Source organism: Chrysemys picta, chromosome 13 (assembly GCF_011386835.1).
Source record: "Chrysemys picta bellii isolate R12L10 chromosome 13, ASM1138683v2, whole genome shotgun sequence".
NCBI lineage: Eukaryota > Metazoa > Chordata > Testudines > Emydidae > Chrysemys > Chrysemys picta.
Window position 1 is genome coordinate 6,742,791 of NC_088803.1, and position 20,428 is coordinate 6,763,218.

Genomic DNA, 20,428 nt, shown 5'->3' on the forward strand with positions numbered 1-20,428 from the left:
GGGACTCCCACGCCCCATCCAACCACTCCCCACCCCCTGACAGCCCCCCCCAGAACTCCCAACCCATCTAAACCCCTCTGCTCCCTGTCCCCTGACTGCTCCGATCCCTCTCCACACTCCTGCCCCCTGACAGCCCCCCCAGAACTCCCAACCCATCTAAACCCCTCTGCTCCCTGTCCCCTGACTGCTCCTATCCCTCTCCCCACTCCTGCCCCCTGACAGCTCCCCCCCAGAACTCCCAGCCCCCTACCCCCCGCTCCTTGTCCCCTGACTGCCCCCTCCTGGGACCCCTGCTCCTAACTGCCCTCCAGAACCCCACCCCCTACCTAAGACTCCCTGTTCCTTGTCCCCTAACTGCCCCCTCCTAAGACCCCCCCCAACTGCCCCCCAGGACCCTACCCCCTACCTGTACCCTGACTGCCCAAAACTTTCTCCACTCCCCCCCAAAAGCCCCCCCCGTTTCTTGACTGCCCCCTCCAGAACCTCCCTGTCCCTTCTCCTGCCCCCCCTTACCCTGCTGCTCAGAACAGGGTGTTGGGCTCTGTGCCAGCCGGACACATGGCTGAGCTCCCCTGCACAACAAAACCCGGTCCCTGGCCCTGCACAATGCTGCCGGACCGGGCTGCAGGAGGAGGAGCTGCCGGCCGGCTCAGAATGCAGGGGGCGGGTGGGAGGAGGAAGCTGCTCCGGAGTCCAGCCTGGGACTTTCCTGCAGCCCTCCCAGCCGCTCGCTCTGCCGGGGGAGGGGGAAATCCCGGACATTGTGAGTGCTTTACAAATTCCCCCCGGATGCTATTTTTAGCACACAAAAGGAGGACATGTCCGGGTAAATCCGGACGAATGGTAACCCTAATTACTGGGGAATCCTGCTCTGCCCGGCCCTAGGACAGCAGCAGCAGGCAGGCAGGGCGGCCTGCTCCTGGGGCGGGGGAGACAGGGCTGCCCAGAGGGGGGGCAAGTGGGGCAATTTGCCCCAGACCCTGGGCCCCACAGGGGCCCCCGACAAGATTTTTATGGGGCCCCTGGAGCGGGGTCCTTCACTTGCTCTGGGGGCCCCAGAAAACTCTCGTGGGGCCCGGGCCCCCGGAGCTTCTTCCGCTCCGGGTCTTCGGCGGCAATTCGGCGGCAGGGGGTCCTTCCACTCTGGGACCTGCCGCTGAAGTGCCCTGAAGACCTGTGGTGGGGGGTCCTTCCACACCGGGACCTGCTGTCGAAGCGCCCAGACCCCCTGAATGCTCTGGGCAGCCCTGGGGGAGAGAATCCTCCCATGCTGTGCAGAGTTAGGGAGGGAGGTGGAGGCTGAAGTTGGGGTGTCCCCCTCCCCCTGCTGGTGTACGGTCTGTGCTGAGCTGGGGGGGGCACATGGGGACACCAGCTGGCTGTGCATCAGCGTCTGCCTCAGGATTGGTTGCTTCTGGCTGCTGTCTGAACTTAAATAGCTTGTGGACACATTCACTCTCCCCAGCTCACACTCTGTCTCTCTCTCACTAACACACATACACACACTCCCTCTCACACACTGCCCCCCCCCCACACACACTGCTGTGGGCTTGTTGGGTTAGTGTTCAGGAATGTCAGCTTCGTCATATTACCGAGCGATACTGTCAGGGTTCCCTCCCCACTCTGAACTCTGGGGTACATGTGGGGACCCGCATGAATAGGGTTACCATACATCCGGATTTTCCCGGACATGTCCAGCTTTTTGGGCTCCAAATCCCCGTCCGGGGGGAAATCCCAAAAAGCCGGACATGTCCGGGAAAATCGGGACATGCGGGCGGCGGTGCTGGGCCGGGAGCCGGGGGCCGGCGGGGCCGAGCACCGGGGGTGCCGGGGGCCGGGGGCATCGAGCGCCGGTGGGGCCGGGGACCAGGGGGTCAGGGGCCGGGCCGGGGGGGCCGGGGGCACCGAGCGCCGGGGGCCAGGGGGCCGGCGGGGCTGGGGGGTGCTGAGCGGTCCAGGGGGTGCTCGGCCTGGAGTCCGGGGTCCAGGCCGGAGGGTGCTGAGCGGGCCGGCGGGGCTGGGGGGTGCTGAGTGGGCCAGGGGTGTTCGGCCGGGGGCCGGCGGGGCCAGGGGGTGCTCGGACGGGGGTCCGGGGTCCAGGCCGGGGACCAGCAGTGCTGGGCGGGCCGGGGGTGCTCGGCCGGGAGCCGGGCCCGGGCCCGGCACCCCAGGGCCCGAGCCGACCCAGGCTGGAAACGCCGGGGGGGCAGCCTGGGCCACGCCTCCTCCCCCCACACCCGCCCTTACCTGCTTCAGGCTTCCCACGAATCAAATGTTCGCGGGAAGCAGGGGAGGGGGCGGAGTTGGGGCGGGGACTTTGGGGAAGGGCGGAGTTGGGGCGTGGGGGCGTGGGCAGGGCTGGGGGCAGGGCCCCGTGGAGTGTCCTCCTTTTGGAGGCTCAAAATATGGTAACCCTACGCATGAAAGACCCCCTAAGCTTATTTCTACCAGCTTAGGTTAAAAACTTCCCCAAGGCACAAATTCTTCCTTGCCCTTGGATGGGTACTGCTGCCATCACCTAGTGAGTTAGACAAAGATTCAGGAAAAGGACCACTTGGTGTTCCTGTGTCCCCAAAATATCCCCCCAAGCCCCTTCACCTCCTTTCCTGGGGAGGCTGGAGAATAATATACCCACCAAATAGGTAAACAAAGTGAGCACAGACCAGAGTCTTGGGTTTTTAGGACACAGATTCTTAAAAACAGAACTTTATTATAAAGAAAAAAGTAAAAGCAGCACCTCTGTAAAATCAGGATGGAAGGTAATTTTACAGGGTAATAAGATTTAAAACACAGAGGATTCCCCTCTAGGCAAAACTTTAAAGTTACAAAAAACAGGAATGAACTTCCCTCTTAGCATAGGGACAATTCAGAAGCTAAAACAAAAGATAATCTAACACATTTCTTTGCTATTACTTACAATTTATAATCTTAGATGCTTATTTCAGGTAGGGTTTTAGGAGATTTTTTTTCCTGCCCTGGTCCCTCTCTGTCCAAGAGAGAACAACAAAGAGAGCACAAACAAAAACCTCCCCCAGGGATTTGAAAGGATCTTCTTCCCTTATTGGTCCATTTGGTCAGGTGCCAACCAGGTTATTTGAGCTTCTTAACCCCTTAGAGGTAAAGGAGGGATTTTATGCTACCCTCAGCTGTATGTTTAGACAGCTACTTGTAAAAGTGATTTAAAATGTGTTAATTTGGGGCACACACAGCAATCGTTACAAGGCTCTTAGCACGGTGCAAACAAACAATGCCGGGTTCAGCACACGACAGCAACACACATTACTGTGGCTCAGGGTTAATATGCTCCTTCAAGGCATCCCTCAACCCAATAGCCCCCCACTGGGCTCCTCTTTTAGCCTTGTGTTCATAATGCACAGCACAATACTGAAGAGCCGTGCAGGAGCCAGGATTTCTGACAGAGATGGCTGGGTTGCAGGTTCCCTGGCCTCTGTTTGCCGGAAGCTGGGAATGGGCAACAGGGGATGTATCACTTGATGATGACCTGTTCTGTTCATTCTCTCTAAAGCACCTGCCATTGACCACTGTCGGAAGAAAGAAGACTGTGCTAGATGGCCTTTAGTCTAACCCAGTATGGCCGTTCTTATGTGACCAGGGCAGTTGGAAATGGCTGGCAATCTGAAAGGATGCCCATGGAATGATGGGATTGAGAAACCTGAATCATGTGATGCTGTACCTGCCCCATGAGAAATTGCAAGTCCTTCCCAAGCACCCTGCGGCCAGTTGCACCATGGGATAGCTACCAACAGGGCACTGCTCTCTGTGTCGATGCAAAAGCTGCTAGTGTGGAAATGCAACAGCGGTTTAATTCCAGCAGAGGCTGTATGTCAGCATAACTTGAGTCAACAAAACTCTGTACTGTAGACAAGGCCTAATACTTATTTTGAGGAAAACTAACACACAGGTGACCTGGTCTGGTCTCCAGCTATGGTGTTGTCTGTTCTTAGCTAATGCCTGTAGCGTGGGCAAGAGCTGGGATCTGATCTTATCATAGAATATCAGGGTTGGAAGGGACCTCAGGAGGTCATCTAGTCCAACCCCCTGCTCAAAGCAGGACTAATCCCCAGACAGATTTTTGCCCCAGATCCCCAAACAGCCCCCTAAAGTATTGAACTCACAACCTTGTCACAACCTTCCAGTATAACACAAGCCAGGCTGTTTTTCTTAGCTGCCATTAGCTTGCTCCATGGAGATTATAAATCCACATTTGTTTGTTTCTGAAATACCTTCACAACATATTTCCAGCACACATACATAACTCTTTCTACACAACCCGTATACACATCATGCAGTGATAGTCATGAGCAGTGGATCACCAGTTTTTATATGATACCTGACAAGATGTTGATTGGCTAAATATTCTGTCAACAGTGTGTTGGCTGTGCCCTTTGCCAAGTGGCATAAAAGGGCTGTTGGGGTGTAAAGGGTTAAGGATATGGATGCCGGGAGAAGATGCAGAGAGACATAGAGAGGGTTCTCCCTCCTTATTTAGCTGCCTATCGGGTGTGCGTTGTTACCACCTCGCTATACAGCACATGTTCACCTTCAGCAGGTTTGTCTTTGTTTTTCAACTGGGTTGTGTGGGTCTGTAAGGCTGGAAATACCATGAGCGCGTAGGTGACTTCTAAGCCCTGGTGGTACAAGTTTTAAATTATTTTACCCTCACTTCACCCTAACCACAACCAAAGGTCTTAGTGCTCACATCAAATGAAATGATTTGTCTTCAATCAAACTTCAGCTGAGTTGGTTATTTGACATCATGTGCTAATAAATCCAGCATGTACCGATATACATTTGAAAGCCTATATCTATTTTTTTAGAACTCTGTCTTGTTATACTTTGTCTTCTCATTGAAAGGTACATACCTCATTTGCAATGCATATTTTATGTTTTGTTTCCTTCACCAAGCATCCTACCGCGGTGTGGGTGTCATTAATGGTTTAAAACTATTTATGCTGATCACTACAGAACAGTTATTGGCTACACCATATCACGGGAGCAGGTGGGAGATCACATCCCCTTGCCCCCTTTCACACACCTCTTTTCTTCCTATGGCAATAGCAGATGAGAGCAGCCAGGCCTCCACCCAGAAGCAAGATGCCGCCAGTTGTCAACAGTTCTCAGCCTGGCTCCTGGGGGACGGGATCAAGCTCCCGCTCACATTCTCCTTGTACCCACAGATGAATTCCCCGGTGTTGTTGGGACCGGCCTGCGGGATGCTGAGCACAGAGACATTCATATAGCCGATGCCAGGCTCCATGGTGTTGATCTCAGACCCCACGTTCCTGGGGATGAGCTTGACTCCATCCTTGTAGAAGTGAAATCACCCTCTCTGGCATCCCTGGAGACCGCGCAGGTGATGAGCAGGGGAATCCTTCGCTCCCTGCTCCAGAAGGGGGATCCAGCCTCAGCCCTGGATGGGGAGGGGGATCTGTGGGGTGCAGGAAAGGAGAAGGGTCAGCAGGGACAAGGTATTGGGGAATGTGGAGATGGTGCCCAGAATTCAATTTATTCAGAGCTGACTTGTGCTTTGTCTCCAGAGCCTCTTGCTTCACCTCAGGATCCCAATAAGTATAAACCTGGGATCATACTGTGTGCAGGAGACCAGCGTGGCAGGAAATCATCTTTCAATGCAAGTGTCATGCTCAGTCCAGGGTACGTAATGACAAGACTGGTCCAGCCTAAGGAGAGAAGACACTGACCAGCTAGGCCTGGGGTGGGGTGGGAGGCAAGTCCCAGGTTTATGTCAACAGAAGGAAGCAACTTGATCAGATGCTGTCATAAATATAAAGGGAAGGGTAACAATCTTTATGAATGCAGTAATATAAAATCCCTACTGGCCAGAGGTACAGAATCACTTTACCTGTAAGGGGTTAAGAAGCTCAAATTACCTGTGTTTTAAATCTTTTTTATTTACTCTGTAAAGTTACCTTCCATCCTGATTTTGCAGGTGTGATTCTCTTACTTTTTTTATGAATAAAATTCTTCTTTTAAGAACCTGATTGATTTTCAGTGTCCTAAAACCCAAAGGGTTTGGTCTGTGCTCACATTGTAACCAATTGGTTAGTATATTATTTTCAAGTCCCCCAGGAAAGGGGGTGAAGGGGCTTGGGGGGATATTTTGGGGGAATAGAGACTCCAAGTGACCCTTTCCTGAATTTATGTGTGAATCACTTGGTGGTGGCAGCAATACCATCCAAGGAGAAGGAAAAGAATTTGTGTCTTGGGGAAGATTTTAACCTAAGCTGGTAAAATATAAGCTATGGGGATCTTTCATGCGGGTCCCCACATCTGTACCCCAGAGTTCAGAGTGGGGAGGGAACCTTGACAGACTTCCTGCAAAAATGAGTGCGAGCCAGGCTAGGGGATGGGGATGGCTTCCTTCAGATACAATATGGGGCTGGGATGTGGGGTCAGATGGTGGCCAGGGTCACTAGAAGGTGACTTCCATTATTAATGCCCCAGCCCCTGATATTTATGGATCCCACACATGGACCACCTCCATGTCATAACCCTGGAGGAGAAGGCTCCATCTCAGCAGCTTAGCATTAGCTCCTTTCATTCGATGTAGCCACATTCTGGGTGAATGGTCAGTGTACACAGTGAAGCGCCACTCAAATAGATAGGGCTGCAGTTTTTTACTGTGGCCAGGGATTCCTTCTCTATGGCCACATAGTGCTGCTCCCGGTGCAGCAGCTTCTTCCTAAGGTACACAACGGGGTGTCTCTCCCCTTTCATATCAGTTTGCATCTGCACCACACCCAGCCCTGTGCCTGAGGCATCGGTGAACATCAGGAAGGGTTTGTTAAAATCTGGGTTTAGCACTGGGCTTTGGATAAGTGCCCCCTTCAGGGCACAAAGAGCCCTTTGGCACTACTCGGACCAGACCACCTTGTCCGTCTTTCCCTTCCAACAAAGCTCTGTGAGGGGAGCTGCCAGGGAGCGAAAGTGGGGCACAAACCTCCGGTAGGACCCCGCCATCCCAATGAAAGCCTGGACCTGCTTTTTAGTCTGGGAAGCGGGCCAGTCCTTGATTGCCTCCACTTTAGCCGGCTCCGTCTTCAGGTGGCCACCCCCCACCTTGTGGCCTAGGTATGAAACCTCTGCCATCTCTACCTTCCACTTTTCAGCTTTGATGGTCAGTCCTGCATCCTGGAGGCGACCCAGCACCCTCTTCATCTGGGACACATGTTCTTCCCAGGTCTGGCTAAAGACAAAGATATCGTCAATATACGCTATAGCAAAGTCCTCCATCCCCCTTAGCAACTGATCCACCAGGCGCTGGAAGATGGCAGGTGCCCCCTTGAGGCCAAAAGGCAGGACCAGGAACTCGAAGACCCCTATTCAGGGGGTGAAGGCAGACTTTGCCCTGGCCTCCAGGTCCAAAAGCACCTGCTAGTAGCCTTTGGTAAGATCCATGGTAGTGAGGTACCGGGCGCCCCCCAACTTGTCTAGGATCTCATCAGTCCTAGGCATGGGGTAGGCACTGTACACGGTAATGGCATTGAGCTTCTGATAGTCCACACAGAACCAGATTGACCCGTCCTTCTTGGGGACCAGCACCACAGGTGAGGCCCAGGGGCTGGTGGACGGCTCGATCACTCTTAACGCCAGTATATCCCTGATGTCTCTCTGCAGGTTCTGGGCTGTTTTCCCAGTGACCCTGAATGGGGAACACCTGATGGGTGGGTTGGTTCCTGTCTCCACCTGGTGGACAGCCAGGTTAGTGAGCCCAGGCCGGTTGGAGAACAGCTGCTGGAATGATGCAGCACCTCTCTGATCTCTGCCTGCTGGGCAGGGGTTAGCTGGACTGAGAGGGGAATTGATTTCAGTGGGGGGTTAGCCCCAGCCTCAGGGAGGAGTCCCACCAGGGGATCCTCTCCTTTCTCCTCCCACTGCCCACACACAGCCACCACCAACTTCTCCCTGTCCCAGTACAGTTTCATCATGTTGACATGATACACCCAGTGGCTGTGTGCCTGGATGGACAGTTCCACTACATAGTTCACCTCATTTACGTGTCTGATGACTTTGAAGGGGCTGTTCCAGGTAACTTGCAGCTTGTTCTTCCTCACGGGGATGAGGAGCATCACCTGGTCCCAGGTAGCATATGAGCGGGCACATGCTGAGAGGTCATACCAGACTTTCTGCTTCCTCTGTGCCCTTGCTAGGTTTCCCCTAGTCAAGGCCATGAGCTCCACAAGCTTTTCCCAGAAACTCAGTACATACTCCACCACTGATTCCCCACTGGGAGAGTCCTTTCCCTCCCACTTGGCACTCATCAAGTCCAGGGGCCCTGTCAGGGTTACTTCCCCACTCTGAACTCTAGGGTACAGATGTGGGGACCCGCATGAAAGATCCTTAAGCTTATTTCTACCAGCTTAGGTTAAAACCTGGAACGCTGCCACCACCAAGTGATTTAACAAGAAACAGGGGAAGGACCATCTGGAGTTCCTCTTCCCGCAAATATCGCCACAAGCCCTTACACCCCCTTTCCTGGGGAGGCTTGAGAATAATATCCTAACCAATTGGTTACAAAGTGATCAAAGACCCAAACCCCTGGGTCTTTGAATAATGGAAAAATCAGTCAGGTTCTTAAAAGAAAGATTTTATTAAAAATAAAATGTAAAAATCATCTCTGTAAAATCAGGATGGAAAATAACTTTACAGGGTAATCAGATTCAAAGAGCCCTGAGGAACCCCCTCTAGCCTTAGTTTCAAAGTTACAACAAAACAGGGATAAACCTCCCTCTAGCAAAGGTAAAATTCACAAGTTGAGAAAACAAAGATAAACTAATACGCCTTGCCTGGCTGTTACTTACAAGTTTGAAATATGAGAGACTTGTTCAGAAAGATTTGGAGAGCCTGGATTGATGTCTGGTCCCTCTCAGTCCCAAGAGTGAAAACCCACCAAAATAAAGAGCACAAACAAAAGCCTTCCCCTCCCCCTGCCAAGATTTGAAATTATCTTGTCCCCTTATTGGTCCTTTGGGTCAGGTGTCAGCCAGGTTACCTGAGCTTCTTAACCCTTTCCAGGTAAAAGGATTTTGGTGCCTCTGGCCAGGAAGGATTTTATAGTATTGTACACAAGAGGGCTGTTACTCTTCCCTTTATAGTTACGACACGCTCCCCAAATCACAGATAATGTTGGACAGCCGGTTCCACACTGGCTGTGATTTCTTCCTGGAGCTCTAGGAGAAAACAGAGTTAATAAGACACATGCACCTTTAGACATACTACTGATTATATAAAAATTAACAGTATGTCCCACATTCCAAGAACAATTGTTAACCAGTAAAAAGCAACAGAGGGTCCTGTGGCATCTTTAAGACTAACAGAAGTATTGGGAGCATAAGCTTTCTAGGTTCTTACCCACAAAAGCTTATGCTCCCAATACTTCTGTTAGTCTTAAAGGTGCCACAGGACCCTCTGTTGCTTTTTAAAAATTCAGACTAACACGGCTACCCCTCTGATACTTGATTGTTAACCAGTTGATTCTAGGAAACTTTTATGGAAGAGTGCATCAGCCACTTTGTTAGACTGAGGGAGGTCACTTACCCAGAAGAGGGAGAAGGAGGGTTAGCTCCATAGAATCATAGAATATCAGGGTTGGAAGGGACCTCAGGAGGTCACCTAGTGCTACCCCCTGCTCAAAGCAGGACCAATCCCCATGCTGAGCTGGTCACTCTGGACTGAGCCCTGTCTGGGTGCAAGGAGGGGGGTGGGCCCCTCCCCTCTGATGGAGGCAGAGGGAGTCACAGCCTCAGGCATGGTCACTGCTCAGCTCAGGAGTTGGAGACTCACCTGTGCCTCGTGCGCAGGGCGTGCAGAGGGGAGCTGGCCATTTTCCAGGGCTGACAATGTTGAGGAGGCCGGAGCAGCAGCCTCAAGTGACTGATACCTCCGGGGTTGGGCCAGGGACTGAGCTGGGGTAAAGCGACCTTAGATTAGTTACAGTGTATTACACCCGCTGGGGATCTGGCCCCATTGACTCCAGTGGAGCTACGGCCCATTGACACCACCTGGGGATCTCGCTCATTCACGGCGATGACTCTGAAACCAGCCCCCTGGTCCAGCTGTGTCCTTGGGAGTGTTTTGAACTAATAGTTGGAGGTTCTGCTGCAGCACAGGGAGTGTTTGCACAGACAGGGAGTGTCGGGGCTGGGGAGGGTTTCCAGTCCCCAAACCCTGATCCCGTGTGTTGGGCATTGACCCTGAACTAGCACTAAGAGGGGTAACCGGAGCTGGAGTGTGGGCCTGGCCCAGCTGGAGATGGAGCTCAGCTGGGCAGTGAGTAGAAAGAGAGGCAGCCCAGATGAGAAGTGGGCTGTGAGGAAAAGCTCTCCCATTTCTCTCTGGTCCCTGGAGGGAAGGTCTGGAGAGAAGCAGCTGTGAAGACAGCCCAGGGAGATGCTGTGCAAAGGGCCCGAAGGAAAGCCAAGGTAGGAAGGAATCCAGCAGGCAGCTGGGAGGTGTCTGGGGGAGCAGAGCAGATCTCAGTTGCTCACCACAGCACTCTGGGTTTGGTTTCCCGTCTCCGGCCCTGGGAACGGTGGGTGAGATCCCCCGGCACAAGAAGGAGAAGCACTGCTGAGTTTGGGGGAGGGTCTCTGGATAGAAAGTTCTAGTCAGCGTTGGTCTGTGCAAGAGCCAGACAACGACTCTGTAGAAGCTGGGGAGCGGTGAAGGGCCTGTATGGGGGATGGCAGGGGGAGGCTGGGGAGAGATGGAGAATTATGTTGATTTGAGTTTAATTTACTGGACTCTATGTTTATCCCCACAGGAGCCAGCTGGCTGTAGGGCCTATCATGGCGGGTGAAATCACCACAGAACCTGAGGAACTGTCAGCAGTGGTGCTATGCCAGGCCCTGCCACAAACGGAAGCTACAGCAGTGAGTCCCCTCTTCCCCACCCAGCCAGACTCTTGGCCTGGGGACAGACCGTCTTGCCAGGGTGAAATTTTCATGTCCCCTGATGAGAAAATCCATCATTTTCAGTTCATCGTGAACGTGCCGTCTAGAGACCAGCGTTGAACCTGCTGCGGGTTTGCTCTCCGGTTCCGCGCTCTGAGCGTTGTGAGTTTCAAGCTTTCGTACAAGGCAGAGATTTCATTGAACCCAGTGACAAAGAGCTTTAGGGATTTTCTTTTTCTATCCTTGCACGGCCCATAAACACCATGGATGTAATTTTCCAAGCTTTGTGGACATTTTACAGTAGGAAAAAGCATAAAAGAGAATAGCAACCAAAGCGGGCTGGAAAGGTTAACTGAAGGCGGAGTAACTGTGTTATTCCCATCTCCAACCCACTGGCTCCCACTTCCCTCCCAGAGCTGGGATTAGAACAGAGGTTTTCTGACTCTGAGCTCCCCTCTGCTCGAACCCATGAGACTCCATATCATTCCCAGCGTCCGGAATAGAGCCCAGGAGAGCTGGTTCCCAGTCCCCCTGCTGGCTCAAAAGAATGCACGGGAGGACCAGAGACAACTCTTCATCATGAACCTTCAGTCAAACCAATGGAGTGTCATGGAGATGGAGTGTGCCAGAGAATGTCACTGTTGTCCAACAGCCCCTGTGGGCTCTGCCTGCAGGCCTCTTGCAATCCCCGGAAGACAGTAGCACAAGGAGCAATGAAGGGTCACCAACTCTTGGGACTCTGTTTCCCACAATGTTCTACCTTGTGAGCTGTGATCCACTCCAATCTCTCATGCTCAGCAAGTCTGGGTGACCCCAACCATGTGCACTGTATTGCCCGGGAGGTGCCATGGCACAGGGAGCAAGTGGATTAGCAGGTGCGCTCTCCCCTGGCAGGCAGTGCTGGCTGCCATGCCCTGCCCAGTGCTAGGGGGCGCTCTGCTTCAGGAAGGGGCATGAGTGTCTCCTTAGGGTGCATTGTTCTGCTGGACTTGTCACCTCGTGGGAGGTATTCACAGAAGCTAATAACATGCAGGGTCGTTAAATCCCCACTGGCTCATCTTGTCCCCAAAATTCCCACCTCCTCTTCCACTGGACACAGAAATCTCACTCTGCTGAGCTGTGACAATGCGGTTCTGGTGGAACCCAACTGAGAGTGCCAACTCAGGACAAATTGCTCAAACAGGGCAGTTACAGCCCAAGGCTGGGGTTTTTTCCACCTCTAAGGCAAACCAAACCAGCCAGACTAGGACTTCGGTCTCACCCCTTGGCTAACCGCAAGTCTCACAAGCAATCTCCTTAGACACCCCAGTTTCCCAGTATTACCACCAGTGCCACTCGTTATGGGGACAAATGGTTATGAAAACCAATACCCCAGTAAAAGAAAAAGGTTCTCCTGATCCCAAAGGACCAAGCCCCAGACCCAGGTCAATATACAAATCAGATCTTACCCACAAATCACGCTGTTGCCAATCCTTTAGAATCTAAAATCTAAAGGTTTATTCATAAAAGGAAAAAGATAGAGATGAGAGTTAGAATTGGTTAAATGGAATCAATTACATACAGTAATGGCAAAGTTCTTGGTTCAGGCTTGCAGCAGCGATGGAATAAACTGCAGGTTTAAATCAAGTCTCTGGAATACATCCCCCGCTGGGATGGGTCCTCAGTCCTTTGTTCAAAGCTTCAGCTTGTAGCAAAGTTCTTCCAGAGGTGTGAAGCAGGATTGAAGACAAGATGGAGATGAGGCATCAGCCTTATATAGTCTTTTCCAGGAGTAAGAACACCTCCTTGTTACCTCCTTACAGCCAAATGGAGTCTGGAGTCACATGGGCCAGTTCTTGCATACTTCGCTGAGTTACAAGGCGTATCTGCCTTCTCTCAATGGATCCATTGTACAGCTGATGGTCCTTAATGGGCCATCAAGCAGGCTAGGCAGAGCTAATCTCAGCTTGTCTGGGATGTCACCCAGAAGCATAGCATAAGTTTGCCATACAGACAGTATAGAGCCAATATTCATAACTTTAACTACAAAACTGATACACACATACAGACAGCATAATCATAACCAGTAAACCATAACCTTGTCCTAGACACCCCATTTGACCCCCTTTATACAAGATTTGGGTGCCACTACAGGACCTTGGTTGCAACAATGATCTAGACGATCCTAGTTTATGTCAATAACGTCACATGAGCTCATGGATAAAGGTCTGCACTTTTGTACAAGAGCTGTGGGGGTTGGATGGGTTGATGTTGGCTGGGATCGCTGCTCACTGAAGTGGCGCAAAAGCCGCTATGCCCTACAGCATGGGGGCTGGGTGTCATGTTTTGGGGTTTGATACAAAACCACCTGCCCTGTGTTCCTGGGTGCCCTGAAACACTCAGTGCTGCAGCTCCGTATCTGCACATTCCCAGCTAACAGACAAGCATTTACTGAGTGTTTGCAGTCAACAGCCCTGATTTAGCAACACCGACTCCAGCAGCCTGCTTGATACATCCCGCCATGCCCTGGTCCCCAGCAGCCTCGGTTACTGCTAGGAAAGGAACCACAACACACACACCCCGGTCTGCATTTCCCCCAAACCACCTGCCCTGAAATGTCCAGCCCTCTCCTGCAGCATCCAGAGAAATAATAGTGGTCACTTGCTCCGTTTAAGAGACAATCCCCAGCTGCTCGCCATGTTAACTGGAGTTACCAGTGACTGGAATTCAAACCCAGCCCTGGGTTGATTTAGATTAGAATAAACCAAGTTTATTAACAAAAGGCCATGGGTTAAGAGATTCCAAATGAAAAGAAACCCAGTTAGAGATGGTTACAAGTAAATCAAAGGGAAAACACACAGCTGAAAGGCTAAAACTCAAGGTAGCAAGGCATGGTCTGCGCTGAAGGTGATTTCACTTTCTGATTACTCTTGGTCTGGCCTGGGCAACAGGCTCTCGATCCTGACCTTCCTGGGAAGTGCGAGGTGCTGGTTTCCCTTGTTGTCTGAGGGGGAAGAGAATTTGGGGGTTCACTGCCCCTCTCTCTGTAGTTCAGGAGAACATGTCTCTCTATGTTCATTGACACTGCTTCAGGAAGGAAGGTCTCCTGGGGGTGCCTTCTCCCGCCCGGTTGATAGCTGAGTCCTCACCTCCTGTCCATGGTGGCCATATACATCCTAATTCTCTTGTTACTGGCAACCCGGATTAATTTCTATTCAAGTCCTGGGCAGACCTGGTTCTCCTTTGTTCAAATACAGACTTTAAAACAGACTCACAGAGGTCAGCCATATCTCCACCTTCAGCGTTCTCACCTATACTCTGCAGTGATATTATTGACCAGTGTGGTGGGATTTTCAAATGATACCTCACAAGGCAGAGTTTGTATAGGTCATTGCAGCTGTGTGTAGGGTGTGAATACAGGGGTGCATGGGTTAACTCTGGGCAAGCAAATTCTGTGCACAAGGGTTGTCAAGCTGTGAAACAGTGACAGTGCCCCACCACAGATACAGTTTCTTTTTGGTTGGTTGCTGAAGCGTTCATGGTGCTTAAAACCCTTTGAAAACCTGTGGATGTTTCTCAGACCTCACTCTTGGACTTTTCAGCAGAACCTCCCCCTCCAGGCTGTAATTCAAGGGGAGAGATTTCAGATCAAATGGGTCACCTTGTGGAGAGAATCCAAGACACAGAATGAAGGGCCCCCTTCACAGAGGAAGCCAGTTACCTGGATCTAGAAGCAGCAGTGGGAGCCGAGGATGATGAGACCATTAATGAGGAAGAAGGAGCCACCTACTGCCAGCTCCCGGACACAGAGGAAGGTTCGAGCTGCAGAGAGAGGAGAACCTCAAATGGAACCAGCAGGTTAACATCCCTGCTGAGCGCGATGCATATGATGTCCGTGTGCCCGTGCCTCTAAGGCTTGTGACTAACTCCCCTGGATCTCAGAAGCCATCCAGCTGAGATGTGAAACCCACCCACAGCTCTTCCCCTTCACACTGGTGGACACCAATTTCTGATTCTTCCCATCTGTGTGTCTGTCCCTCTCCTGTCAGCCTGTCCTCCAGCACCCCGTGACCTGCCCTGTCCTCATTTGGACATCAAGGGAACTGGGCACAAGTATGTGGGGTTAGAAGAGTCAATTTTTCTGGGGAGATGTTAGCAGCCAAGAGCCACCTCACCTGACAGTGTGACGTTCCTGGCGACAGTCACGGCCCGGCTCCTGGGGGACGGGATCCATCTCCCACCCACATTCTCCTCATACCCACAGGTGAATTCCCCAGTGTTGTTTGAACTGTCCAGCGGGATTCTGAGCACAGAGATGTTCATAGAGACAGTCTTGGGATCTGTCGTGTTGATCTCAGACCCCACGTCCCCAGGGATGAGCTCGGCTCTGTCCTTGTAGAAGTGAAACCTCCGCTGACCGGCGTCCCTGGGGGCCGTGCAGGTCATGAGCAGGTGGATCCCTTCGCTCACTGATCCGGATGGGGGATCCACACTCAGCGCTGGCTGGGGAGGGGGATCTGTGGGGAGTAGCAGAGAGGAGGAGTCAGAAGGGACATGGCAGTGGGGGAAGTGGAGCTGGTGCCTAGAATTCCACTTATTCAGAGCTGACCTGTGTCCCCTCTCCAGAGCCTCTTGTTTCACCTCAGGATCCTGAGGGTCTCCCCCAGAAATGAGCGAGAACTGGGCTGGGGGAGGGGATTCCGTCCTTCAGATACTATATGGGTCTCAGATGTGGGATCAGAAGGAGGATGGCCTCACCAGGACATAACTTGTTTTTTGTTATATCTCTGTTACTAATGCCCCGGCCCCTGATATTTCTGTAGATAGTGAGGGCCCAGAACATCTGGCTATCCTGTAGCCTGATCTGGGGTAGGTTAGTAGTGTTGATTTAATTTATCCACTTAATTTTATTTTTCTTTAATTAATTAATTAATAATTTTATTAATTTTAATAGTTTAATAATTATGGTGAATATTCATTAGTATGGGTATTTGGCTCGCCAATTTGTTTAATCAGAAGATAGAGTTCATCCTGAATCAGGCTTCACAGAGTTTATAGAAGGAAATTCGGGGTTGTGACAGGAAGTTTACACAGAAACAGATGTAGTTATAAAGACATTTTATTAAAATCAATGAAGATAGTAAGTAAATGGAAAAACAGTTAGAGTTACAGAGTTACACTTGTATCACAGTTCTTTAAGAGAATATAAGGCTATACACTGCAAAATGGATGAATACTCACACCCTGTTCTTGATAATAATCTGGTGCTGGCAACACCTTGGGCGTTTTTCACACTTCTAGTAAAGGAAGTTACTGCAAAGTGACTTGTTTTCTAAATTCACTCTATATGCCTTCTCTAAATAAAAATGTAAATGAGATTAAATCCCTTTTTAATTTACAATCTTGTAAAGAATGAAGAACGACCTTTCAATAGCTAATAGTCGTGTGGAAGATGAGTAGTATTGATACGTAGTTCAAAGGTGGAGGCAACGAAGAGTAGACAGGAGTAGGTAGATGGGTAGATTGCCTGTCTAATGGCAAACTGCCTGCCTTTTTATAAGGTATTTAATCGGAAATCCTCCCTCCTATGCCCATATTTCATTCTTCCCCCACGGAAATGTTAGGGTACACTTACCATAGGCTAGTATGCATGTGCGTATGGATGACAGATATGTACGCACTTGTGGTAAATACATTAGAATGTGGGCAAAACCCCTCATTTTCCACCCCATTTTACTATTGGTTTAGGTAAAGGTCTCTAGACATCCGCGTGGGTGTTTTGCCTAATTTCACTTTTTCCTGGAAAGGGTCTCAAAAAGGTGTTAACTACGCATTAGCTTTAACATACAGAGTTTAACCTGTAGTTAGGTCTCTTGCATTACAGCTAAACTTACTTTTAATATAAATCTATAAATCCAATACATCAAATACTCATTTTATAAGAAAGATATATTGATACAGACAGGCAGATTAATCCTTAGGGCTACACGCCCCCCTTTGACGGGGTGGTTTGCACAAAGAAACCCCGTCACCTAGATTGGATTTCATATCTGTGGGGCCCTTTTTAGCAACACTTTCATACCTGGGCATATTTTGATAGGTATCTGGAATGGGCATCATGTATATATATTCCTCACTCTGTGATGCTTGTATATGCCTCTGTCTAGGTGTCTGTCTAGGCATTTGCTTAGGTTTAGGCTTGGGTTTGTTGAATTTATACTGCAAGTAACCTAAAATAAGGAAATTAATTCCAATTGCAATTCCTTGGATGATTACCCATCCTTTTAATCCAAAATTTTCTCTGGGAATTGTTGCAGTTCACTACCTTCATTTATTAACTGGGAAATAACTTGTTGGGCTTTGTCCATATCATTAGTAATTTGGATTAGGTGAGTCTCCTTACTAGCCATTAATGATTTTAGCTGTAAGTTTAGTGGGGGAATATAGGCCAGAAAAGTGGGTGTTCTTTGGACAATTAAATCCTAATAAGCGGGGTTGGACTGAATAATGGTAATGTTCTCAAAAATGGGAATAGGGAAAATAGCTTGATTTCCTATTACTGGGGGTTGCTTTGGGGTAAAACAGAAATTTGGCTCTGTGACAGGACACTCCAAGGGACCATATTGGTACCTCTTTTGGTGGGTTACCACGCAAAATTGGTTACTTCCAGCATAGGTCACCCTCTCCATCGGTGTCTTCCACCTTGTCAGCCTCACCAGGCATGACGATGATGAATTCTGTAGTTTCTCTCCCTGTAGTCCACACAAAACAGTGTCTGTTTCAAACACATTACCCCTACAGATATACTGAGGCCCTTTCTCAGAACAACAGGCCATCTGTGGAACTTTCCAGGTCTGAGTTGGAGTTTGATAGATTACCAGGGGAGGTGCATTAATGCGTTCCCTGTAGATGTCATCTTCGAGGTGACCTATAGAATGGATAGTAGCCAATTGCCTGTACACATCCTTGTTTGGGTCAAACACCGGTAACGAGACCATGAATGAGACAGACAAAGATTGTGCCATCATACAATCTTTTGAAAGAGAACAACTGTCTCGATTGGGGTGAGGTGTCACAGATCCTAACTCTCTCATAGCACCCACTGACAAATGCTGGCATGCATCCAAACAAGTAGATCTTTCCTTATTCAGTTTTTGAAAACATTTAGGGCAGTACCAACTTAACAGTTGCTCATCTTTAATTAAGTCTGGAACTTCTCCTAATCTCAAGGATCGTAATGCATCAGTAATAGTACTTACAACATATTCCCCATATGCAGAGCATATAATTTCTTTCCCCAAATGTTTATCCCTTTGCTGATCATTGTTTAAAGCAATTAACTGATTAACTTTCTATTGAGTCTCATTAAACAATTGAGTTATATCATACATATTATAGACAGTATATTGTTCTTCCTGGGCCAACCCTTTTATTCCTTGTAACATTGGATTGACCACTCAGTTGGCTTCCTCTTTTAACACATAATCTATATGCTTGCGGATTTTCCAAGTTCCATAAGGTACAACATGTTTCAGGGAAGTTGAATTTGTTGTGGATGTCTTGCACCCTCCTCCCTTTGAATTTTCATCTAAGGGCCACATCTTTTTCCAACCACTAGACGGCAATGAAGTGACTCCCACTAATTGATATTGAAAAGTAACATCCTCCCCTCTAATTCCCTTAACCTGTTGAATCGGGTCATTGATAATTTCTGGGTTGAGTGAAATTTTGTTGGTATGTTCTGTTGCTTGTGCCCAGACTGTTTGAGAGCTGGATGGCCCTGCTGGGATTCTACCGTCCCAGAGGGTAGAGGCGCAAGGCGGCCATGTTGAATATCTGGGTCTACATATTCTTGGGCTTGTTGAGTGACCATATCTTGTGCTGCTGTCTGAAAGTCAGGCAACTTCTCCAGTTATGTCAACAGGCTGCTCTGGGGACACAGTGACATGGAGAGCCGGGACGAAGGCTGGAAAAGACAAGGGCGACGGGGGAGGAGATGGCTACTTGGGCAGCTGGTGACACAGAAGCAGAGGAAGGGCCAGTGAAGAGCAGAAGAGGGCGGGATCCTGGACACAGACCCCAGCCAGCCCCAGCTCATAGCCCAGGAAACACCTCTCCACCAGGCCATGAAAACACTGAGCAGCAGAGATCTCACTGCCAGGGAACCCAGTGAGACCAGCGTCCCCTCCTCAGTATGTGAGGGGGGCAGCTCCTGACCAGGGCCATATCAGCCTGCAGGGACGGGGAGGGGAGGACCTGTGCGGCTAAGGCTGGGGGTGTCGGGGAGCTGCCCCCAGCAGGCACAGTTCAGGCTTCCCTGTACAAAGGACAGATGGTAGGAAGGTGCCTCAGAGCCACGGGCACCCCCTGGGGAGCATCACACACACACAGCTCACTTTCATTGGTCTTGCTGAATCCACAGACTCATTTCAAGGTTTTTATTTATTCTCACCAGCTGGGATCTCGCTCTCTCATGGCGAAGATTCTGAAACCAGTCCCTTGTCTCACTGGGCCCTTGGGGTGTGTTTTAACTAATATTTTTGCTGCATCACAGGGAGCGTTTGCATAGACGGGGAGTGAGGGGCTGGGGTGGGTTTCCAGTCTCCAAACCTTGATCCCGTGTGATGGGTATTGACCCCGCAATGGCACTAAGAGGGGTAAGAAGAGCTGGAGAACTTGTCACATCAGAATCCTGCCAGTTGGTAATCCCTGGGGTAGCGCAGCCTGTGAGGGGAACCGGCTCTCTGGGGGAACCCGGGGAGATCACAGCTCAAGGGGCAGGACCGGGCCACAGACAGGTCTGGAAACAGGGGTCAGGGTTAGATACAGAAGAAGGGCAGACCCGGCAGAGATCTCTGGAAGGACCTGGGAGATGAGGGGCAGCTGTTACGCGCTGAGCCATGCAAACACTGAGCAGCGGAGTCTCACTGCCGGGAAACCCAATGGGCCCAGCGTCCCCTCACTAAACGGGAACCCTGCACTGTGCCCACACGTTACCCAGCAGGAGGCTGGGCATCTCTATGTGGGATCCACTGGCTGGACTGGATTGCCCAGTGCCCAACAGGGTTAAGGGACGGGTGGTCTCTGTCTCAGCTGTGAGCATCAGCTGGTAACTCCACCTAGACCAGAGACTTCTCTAGCGACCAAATCCCTGCTTTGATAGAAGGATTTAATTAATTAATTAATAATAATTTTTTTTTTTATCCTATGGTGCTTTCATGCCCGGGGGCCAAGCACCTCAGGGCAGCACCTTCCCCTCCCATACACAAGGGCCATAGGGATCCTGGTGAGCGGGTGCCGGTAGGGGTCAGGGTGACATCAGAAATTGATCCCTCTTCTGATAACAATTAGGAATGAAGCAGCAGGACTGAGCATGTAGAACTAGATGACTTGTGAGCCAGGATGACAGGGCTGAAAGTTGCCCCACAGCTGTGCCCTCTAAGTGACTAACTTTACTGATCAGCTAGGAGTCTCTCCCTGCTGTTGTGGTGCCCAATCTCCCCTCCCCATGGTGTGTC

The 20,428-nt window shown here is 50.4% G+C and overlaps 1 protein-coding gene across 1 annotated transcript in view; it reads right to left on the bottom strand.

Annotated features, from left to right (window-relative positions):
• Positions 1–14,637: 14,637 nt before the first annotated feature.
• Positions 14,638–20,428, bottom strand: part of LOC122172995 (alpha-1B-glycoprotein-like) — a 50,569-nt gene continuing 44,778 nt past the window's right edge. Inside the window, exons 7-8 of the mRNA XM_065566517.1 lie at positions 15,086–15,427; positions 14,638–14,732 (exon numbers count right to left, since the gene is read on the bottom strand). Of these exons, the coding sequence (XP_065422589.1) occupies positions 14,638–14,732; positions 15,086–15,427 (437 nt within the window). The remainder of the gene's footprint in view (positions 14,733–15,085; positions 15,428–20,428) is intronic.